The following is a 9,539-nucleotide window of genomic DNA, read 5'->3' as shown; positions in this document are numbered from 1 at the left end:
ATGATCACTACATACAAGTACCATACGTCAATTAAGCGATAAGTATATTCATGGTATGCAATTAAAAGTTTACTATTTATCTATGAAAAAATTCAGCACTTACTCGACATATTCTTGAATATCATATGCACAATTGTTTAATATATACCATTGAATGGTACTCTTCCAACTTTGTAGCAACTGAATAGAAGTTGCTCCTAAAAGACGAACATTAGAATTAAAGACTTCTAACTTGTGATTTGTAAGAGATGAATCCCAATTACGTTCAAGTTTAGTAAATCTGGTTTTTATGTTTGAAACATATCTTGTTAAAAAACTAAAAACTTCATCTACAATAAAAGCTTCTGCAATGGAACCATCTGGTCGAGCCATGTTTCGCACATATCGCTTAAACAAACCCATATGGTGTTCCGTTCCAAACATCCATCTTGGAGCAATGGGTCCACCTTGCAATACCTGATCAGGTAAGTGTACGCAAAGGTGGACCATTATGGTAAGAAATGATATCAGAAATATTTTCTCCAACTTGCATAAAATTATAACAATTCCCTGCGTCAATTCTTCAATATCGAAAATTCGGATTGTTTTAGCACAAATATTTTGAAAAAATTGACATAGCTCAATCAAAGTGCCACGTATATTCCTCGTTAGATAAGGAAATATAGCAACAAGCAATATCTTGTGAAGTAACACATGACAGTCATGACTTTTCATACCTTTGAGCTTATTATTATTGGTAACGCATCGACTTATATTTGAATCATAACCGTCCGGTAATCTTACTGTGCGAATGAATTGACAAAAACTCTTGCATTCTTCTCTTGTAAAAGTGTAACTAGCGTGAGGTTTTTCATATTTATTAGAAGCTGTCTTTTTTAATTAAAGTTCTTCACGAATGTTGAGATCTTGCAAATCTTTACGTGCTTTCAAGTTGTCCTTTCATTTACCCTCAATATCCAGAAGTGTGCCTACAGTGTTATCACAAACATTTTTTTCTATATGCATGACATCAAGATTATTCTGCAGTAAGAGTGTTGACCAATATGGCAAGTCAAAAAGAATACTTCTTTTACTCCAGTTTAATTCATTGGCTCCACGTTTACATTTTCTAGATGAGTTCTTTGGTGCTTTACCTGGTGTACGTACATGAACTTCTTCCAGTTGCTTCAAAATATCTTCACAAGTAAAAGTTCTTGGAGGACCACGCAACTCACTAGATCCATCATAATCTTTGCTCCTTCGCCACGAATGATTAGCACTCAAGTAACATCGATGTTCTGTAAAACATTTTTTGCCAGTTATTCTTCAAGATCTTGTATCTTCTAAACAAATAGGGCATGCTAATTTTCCAGCAGTACTCCACCCAGACAAGTACGCATAAGCAGGAAAATCATTAATTATTCCTAATACCGCAGCTTTCAATTTAAATATACGCCTACCATATGAATCATATGCATCAATCCCATGCCGTAACTTTTTAAGTTCTTTAATTAATGGTTGTAAAAACACATCATAATCTTTTCCGGGAGATTTCGGACCAGGAATTAGTAACGACATGAGGTAGTTTGTACCATTCGGGGAAGCCCAAGGTGGCATACTGTAAGGAATCAATATCACATGCCACAAATTATAGGATGATGATAGATTTGAAAATGGGTTAAATCCATCTGATGCCAATCCCATTTGTACGCTTCTGGAATCAATAGCAAAGTGAAGGTAAATGTTATAAAAGTGCTTCCAAGCCATCTCATCAGCTGGATGGCGTAATATACCAGATTCATCTTTACACACTTCTTTATGCCATCACATATCTTTAGAAGTGTGTTTGGAACTAAATAGTCTCTTAAGTCGAGCTTTCACTGGGAACCATCTAAGTCATTTATGTGGAATCTTATTTCGTACATAACGACTAGACTTACACACTAGACATGATATATCATTTACATTTTCACCGTAGAACAGAGCACAATCATATTGACAAACATCAATTTACTCATATCCTAAGCCTACTTCACAAAGAAGTTTCCTTGTATGATAATAATTCTCTGGACAGTGATTACCTTCGGGCAATATATCTTTAAAACATTTTAAAATATCATCAAATGCTTTATCTGTTAACTTGTTAAGCACCTTAATATTTATCAACTTTACCACCGTCTTTAAAATATAATCTTTATAATTATCATACAAAGGCTTGTGAAGAGATTCAAATATGACATTATACTTATCGCTTACATTAAAAGAAGAATTATCATCAAAATTACCAGTTGGACCAATATCAAAATACTCGCTACCAATGGCGTCTTTAAGACCTGAAGCCAAATCATTGTATTCTTCTTCCACATTGTTAACTTGAGAATCAAAAGTTGTTTCATTTTTTAAGTCAGCTACTAGTTCCCCATGATAGTACCAGCGCTTGTAAGTACTTAAAAACCCATTAGTAAGCAAGTGCAACTTAATCATTTTAAGGTTTTGTAATTCTTTATTGACACATCGAGTACAAGGGCATACTATCATTCCTTTTGAATCTAATGATTGTTTCGCGAGACTTATAAAATCCTTACCATTTGTATATTCAGTTGAGAGCGTATGGGGTATATTTATCCATGAGCGATCCATATCCTTCCTCCGCCAAAGAATTTTTTAGCCTGTAACAAATATGAATAGCATTAAAAAAATATTATCATGACTCCATGAAACAATAACTAGAATCCAAATAATCAAATCCGTAACTGACATAAAAATTATAAAAGAGTGTTTATAACATGATTGCATAACACAGAAGAGGTAGAAATTAAATTGCGTAAGTAGTTGCCACCACATAATCTAGTTTAGACATGTAGTAAAATTAAACCTCTATCCCCTAATTTTTTAACAAGAAATCAAAAGCTTTATATAAATCTATACTATATTATTATAAGCAGAACACCCTCTATTTGGTAGTCGGTTGCTCGGTACAGTTGTTTGGTACGACAAATAACAACCGTCAGATCTAAAGTCAGATAAATAGATGAGAACCGTTGGATGTAATAATAAATATTATTATATTAATATTAAACTGCTCTCATGGATTCAGAGTTCAAACCCGTCTACAGCTTATTATATTTAAACTTTTATATTCTTTATTTTAACAATTTTCATAGGTTGAGGGCTTGCGTCCTATGAACAACATATTATATTATTTATTTATTTTCAGTCAAGTCTCAAATTATCACACAACATTTATTAGTAGAACTTATTATGTTCTTCAAGTTATTTTTCAACTATTCAAAAAATAAATCAAAATATAATAATTTTAAGATATAATTATATTATTAAAAATCATTTAAGTGTTAAAAGCAATTCGTGTATCGCACGGGTTATAGGCTAGTATATATTATGTTACTAATTTAATTTGTGAACTATCATTCTTGATTTGTTTTTAAGAAAATCAAAAACTTTTTATTGATATTAATTTATGCTAATACCTCTACCCGACTATTTTTAATCATAGTTTGATTGGCTTGTAATAGTCTCATTTTCTAAATAACTTAGTAGAAGCAATTTTTATTTCAACTGTACACACAATTTAAGAATTAAATTTATCACACAATTAAAATATTTGACTTCATTCTCTGCTTTCTTTCTAATACAAGGCAAGATTAAATTTTGACATCTTCTAGAACAGGTATCTTCAACTGATGATCTGATATTTTTTTGTAAATACAAATAAGTAATAATATTTTCTAGGAATACAAGTAACAATTAAAAAGACTTAAACTACAAAAAATAAAATGAATATATGGGGTGAGATTAAATAAAAACAATACATAGTAACAAACCAAAGTTTACCATCACTAGAAAAGTATAGTAAATTTTTGAACTTCATACCTCATATTACTAGACTGCTAGAAATAGCCACTACATAAATATTAATTCATTAATCTCCCATGGAACCCAAAAATTTCTTTATAAAAAATAAGTCCCACAATCATATCTTCATTAAACATAATGGTTTTCTTGTAATTACAAATAATCATGTGAACTAGTGTTCTAGTTGAGAGATATACACATACTAGTATCCACATAAATTCACTTCACAACACTAATGATACAGATTATAAACACAAATACAATATCAAAACAAAAAATAATCTTGACTTATCGGGTTCAAATTTGAAACTATTCACATATTCAAATTAGTATAAGAAATCAAACAAAAACCATAAATTCGTATACCATTTAAGATGATTGTGAATTGGTGACAGAGTCGTCTCATAAGATGATTTTGTGAAGAAAGTTCAACAAAAATTTAATTATCTAATTTAGAGTTTGACTGATAAAATCCTGTATAGACAGATGTTATGTAAGGTTATATAATAATGCAATGATGTAGAAATTTTGCTTATTTTAAATTTAATTCATAAGTAGACACGTAAGATTATAAAAGGATGGGGAAGGGATTAAAATAAAAAGTTTTAACAATTTTAGAAAAACTAATAACTACCTACCTATGAATTTTGACCAATAAATATTGGTGGATAAAAATTATTACTATCTACCAATATAAATTGGTAGATAAAATATGGATAGGTAAAAGCCAAATTTTTTGTAGTCTGTAGACCCAAACTCCTGACCCGGGTTTGGAGGGCGTCACACATAATTTGTTTTTCTATTGATTTTAAATAATATAATAATGCCTCTTTAGTTTAGTGCTTGGTACTTGATAGTATCATTTAATCTTTTTACCTATGTATTTTCTGGTAACCTTTATTTATTTAATTTTTTTTGGGAAAATATTTAATTAGGATTTGCTAAAAGAAGAAATAGAAAATTGTGTTACATGGTTGTTTTCCTTCGGGAAAATATAATAAATATTGCGGGCCCTTGATTTGCTTTTGCTTATGTTGTTCAGTTAATTTAGAATTATATGTGGAGTTATTACTTTTTTTGGTAGCCGCTAGTAACGCATGTACTTAGTAGGTGGATCTTTAATTTTTCATTTATGTGCATGGATTTAATGTACTGGCTTTTACTATATTCAATTTTTTTAGTGGTTTCTGTTTTATTTCCTAATAATTGATTCAGATTTAGATACATTCTAAAAGATGTTTAACTGTACCATAGAATATATTTTCTGATTCTGCAGTTTTCTTTATAATCTCTATGATTTTTTTTGTACGGTTGTATTTGACGAGCTGGTTGGTTGATTTTTTTTGGTAATAAGAATCTCATACTTGTAAAGTTGCTTGATTACTGTATGTGTTAATTACGCTAACAAATTCTATATAAGTCCGCGTATGCTATTAAGAATATTTTCGTAATTTTTGAATAATTTTATGCACATGTTAGGTTATATGAATTATGTAACAAGTTTAATCAGAGTTGTTAATATAATTAATCGGTGAATTGTATTCTTGATTACAGAAATAACTTGAGTTGACGGAGCTAGCTTGTCTGGTGATAAGACTGCTGAAACAGTGCCTAATGCGGCGACCCTTGTGGTGCCAAATATGGCTGGTAACCGCTCATGCGGAAAAACCGGTGAAATCCACTGGATTTCAAGATGTGGAAGCAAAAGATATTTTTCTACTTGACCACGTTGAACGTTGCGAGGTTTTTGAATGAGAATGCACCTAAATTCAAAGAAAATGAGTCTGATATTCAGATAGTGAGTATAGTACAAGCTTGGAACCACTCGTATTTCTTATATTAAAATTACATAATGAACTTTTTGAGTAACTCGCTATACAAGGTGTATAGTGTGATTAAAACGTCTAAAGCTCTATGGGACTCACTCGATGGAAAGTATAGAACCGAGGATGCAGGTACTAAGAAGTTTATAGTGGCCCGATTCCTTGAGTTTACGATGGTGGATTCCAAGAAAGTGGTTAATCAAGTTTAAGTCCTTCGGATGATCCTCCATGACATAGACAGTTAAAGTCAACTGAGTGCAAACTACCAAAGCGGAAGAAGCATGAGGCCCCTATGGTGGATGATGTGGCTCAAGATATATCTGATATAAGTCTCTCTACTGCGATTTCTAAAGTGAACCTGATTGGCTCTCCCCGAAAGAATTGTGGATTGACACTTGTGTTACTAGGCACGTTTGCTCAACAAAGAGTTGTTCCACATTTTTTTAAACTGAGACTGGAGAGAAACTATTTTGGGAAACTCTGTAACATCTTAAATCCTTGGAAAAGGCAAGGTTGTGTTGAAGATGACATTTGGAATGGAGTTGACTTTGAATGAAGTCATATATGTACCAGAGATCCAAAAGAATTTGGTTTCTGGTTCACTGTTGAACAAGCATGGATTTCGTATTGTGTTTGAATCTGATAAAGTTATTTTTTCCAAAAAGGGAATGTTTGTGGGAAAAGGTTATGTAACCGAAGGGCTATTTAAGCTGAATGTAATGACTGTGAAGAATATTAATAAGAACAATAATTCTTCAGCTTACTTTCTTGAGTCTTCCAATTAATGGCATGGTAGACTAGGTCTTGTTAATTATGAAACAATGCATAGATTAACTTGAAGCATAAACCAACATTCCAAGTTAGTTCAAAACAAAAATGTGAAATTTATGTGAAGACAAAATTAACAAGATCATTGTTTCAAACAATTAAAAGGCATACAACACCCTTGCATTTGATTCATAGTTATTTGTGTGATTTAAAATCATATCAAACAAGGGATAATTACAAGTACTTCATTACTTTTGTACATGCTAGTACAAGGTTTTGTTGTGTCTATTTGCTTAAAAGTAAACATGAAGCTATAGAGAAGTTTGAGCTCTATAAAATAAAAATTGAAAGTCAACTTAAGGGAAAAGTTAAATTAATAAGAAGTGGCCAAGGTGGTAAATAAGTATCACCTTTTGGTGAATTCTGTGCAAAACACGGAATAATTCACGAAGACACTACACCGTATTCGCCTCAGTAAAATAGGATTGCTGAGCGTCAAAATAGAACCTTGAAAGAAATATATAATGCATTGTTTCTAAGTTCAGTGTTATCTGAGAATATGTGGGGAGATGTTATCATGTCAGCAAATTATCTTTTAAATAGGATACCCCAAAAAAATCAATATCTAACTCCCTATGAATTATGAAAACACAAGAAGCCTTCTTATAAATTCTTACAAGTGTGGGGGTGCCTTGAAAAGGTTCTTGTACCAGAACCAAAGAAAGTAAAAATTGGTCCAAATATGGTGGAATGTATTTTTATTGGATATGTGCATAATAGTACGGTATATAGGTTTCTTATGCACTAGTCAAAAATCCCTGACATACATAAGAATACTATAATGGAATCAATAAATGCTTTGTTTTTTGAACTTATATTTCCTCGTAAGTTCAAAGCAAGTTCAAGTTCATTGAAACGAACACTTGAAATCAATTCTAAAGATAAATACAGTGATGTTGAGGCAGAAGAAAATATGGATGAACTTAAAATAGAGGATGAACCTCGTCGGAGCAAAAGAGCTCGGGTTGAAAAATCCTTCAGGTCGGATTTTTTAACTTACTTGATCAAAAATGAACTACGGTCTTATTCAGAAGTTGTGCATTATCCTGATGGTCCTTTTTTGAAAAAGGCTATCAAGAGCCAAGTTGATTCAATTATGCAGAATTATACCTAGGAACCGGTGGATCTTCCTCTAGGATGTAAACCACTACGATCTAAATGGATCTTCACTAGAAAAATGAAAGTTGATGGATCCATTGATAAATACAAAGCCTGACCTGTTATTCAAGGTTTTCACCAGAAAAGGGCATTGATTATTTGATCCTTATTCTCCGGTCATGAGAATGGCATCCATAAGGATGCCAATTTCTATTACAGCTTTGCGAAACCTTGAAGTACCATAAATGGATGTGAGAATGGCCTTTCTAAATGGATATTTACATGAAAAAATCTACATTAGGCAGCCTGAGGAATTTGCAGTGCCAAGATTAGAACACAAAGTTTATAAATTGGTTAAGTCCATATATGGCTTAAAACAAGCGCCTCGATATTGGCATCAAAAATTTGACAATGTTATATTATCGAATGGATTAATTAAAATCAATGAATATGACAAATGTGTTTATGTCAAAAATACAATAGAGGGATATATGATCTTGTATATTTATGTTGATGATATGTTCATCGTTGGTAGTAATGATAAGATAATGAAATCTACTAAAGACATATTAAATTCATGGTTCCACATGAAATATATGGCTTAACTGATGTGATTTTAGGGATAAAGATCCTTAGAAGGTCAAGTGGACTTGTGCTAAATCGGACACATTACGTTGATAAGATTCTTGAGAAATTTAGCAAAGATGATTCTAGTGTGTCAAGAACTCCGTTTGATACGACTTTACATCTTTCAAAAAATAAAGGTGAAGGTGTTTCTCAAGGAGAATATGCTAAAGGAATAGGAAGTCTTATGTACTTAATGAATTGTACACGTCTAGACATTGCCTTTATTATTAGTAAGCTAAGCTGATACACGAGTAATCAGGGTATGGATCATTGGAAAATGATAACTAAAGGTCTTAGGTACTTAAGGTATACGCGGAATTATGGATTGCATTACAGAGATATCCTGTTGTACTAGACGGGTATAGTGATTCAAACTGGATAAATGGGGTTAAGAATCAAAGTCCACAAGCAGCTATATTTTTACACTAGCGGGTGGAGTGATCTCATGGAAATCTTCAAAACAAACGGTAGTGACCAAATCTATGATGGAATCTGAGTTTGTTACTTTGAATTAAGCTAGAGGACAAGCTAAATGGTTCTGCCAATTTTTAGAGGATATTCCAAGATGGAAGATGCTAGTGCCACCACTTTGTATATATTGTGATAGCATTGCGTAGATTGGTAAAGTCGAGTGTGTACTATGTAACGAATGTCGGTGCATATTCGTCGGCGGCACAATTGATAAATGGATTTTATATCTACTTAGAACACTTCATTTTAGGCTTAAGTTGGTGTTTTGGACTCAAGTTGTTGGTATTTTTGATGTGTTATTATGTTTTTGCATTTTAGACATCAGTTAAATGAAGAAAGAAGCTTTTTAAAGAAATATGCTGAAAAGATATCAGAATTGTAAGCCTAGGTCATTCTCAAGTTGTAGATAATCTCAATAGCTTCGCGTGGGCAGTTGAATCGCCTAATTCTGACGAGCAGAACTCAAGATACGGCCAAAAGAAGAAATGTCAGAATTTTTCCAGAAGGTCAGCAGGGCCGCGCCAGAACCAGCGCGACTGCGCCGCTGAAAACACTATTCCAGTGCGGCCGTGTTAGGGCAAAAACACGTGCTAATAATACACGCAAGTATACGCATTTGCAAGTAATATAGAATACTTTCTATTTCGTTCCCACAGAGACTCAGACTAATTATTATTCAATTAAACTCACTCATCAATGTATGATTACTTCTCAATGTTAAGACACTAACACTTAGAATTGTTGACTAAATATTAACTACAATTAACTACGTAATTAACTACTTAATTAACACTTCGAATTAACAATATTAAAACACTCATGAGATCACAACTTCATTAC

At 32.4% G+C, this 9,539-nt stretch overlaps 1 protein-coding gene across 1 annotated transcript; it reads right to left on the bottom strand.

The window, feature by feature from the left end:
* Nucleotides 1-939: 939 nt before the first annotated feature.
* On the bottom strand, nt 940-2,463 carry LOC141705714 (uncharacterized). Its single transcript, XM_074508604.1, has 3 exons — nt 2,061-2,463; nt 1,359-1,754; nt 940-1,277 (listed from the first exon to the last, which is right to left on the bottom strand). The coding sequence occupies exons 1-3, from the start codon at nt 2,461-2,463 to the stop codon at nt 940-942; spliced, it is 1,137 nt and encodes a 378-aa protein (XP_074364705.1).
* Between the last annotated feature and the right edge of the window lie 7,076 nt (nt 2,464-9,539).

This window comes from Apium graveolens, unplaced genomic scaffold, assembly GCF_009905375.1.
Source record: "Apium graveolens cultivar Ventura unplaced genomic scaffold, ASM990537v1 ctg927, whole genome shotgun sequence".
NCBI lineage: Eukaryota > Viridiplantae > Streptophyta > Magnoliopsida > Apiales > Apiaceae > Apium > Apium graveolens.
This window is presented reverse-complemented; position numbering and strand designations above follow the sequence as displayed.

Bases quoted from the DNA above. Each gene is read 5' to 3' on its own strand.
- LOC141705714 (XM_074508604.1), bottom strand. From the start codon at position 2,463: ATGATTAAGTTGCACTTGCTTACTAATGGGTTTTTAAGTACTTACAAG. The intron at 1,755-2,060 runs GTAATCACTGTC...TACGCCATCCAG, and splicing joins TAAAGATATATTGCCCGAAG to CTGATGAGATGGCTTGGAAG. The intron at 1,278-1,358 runs GTACTGCTGGAA...AATGTTTTACAG, and splicing joins TGCGTACTTGTCTGGGTGGA to AACATCGATGTTACTTGAGT.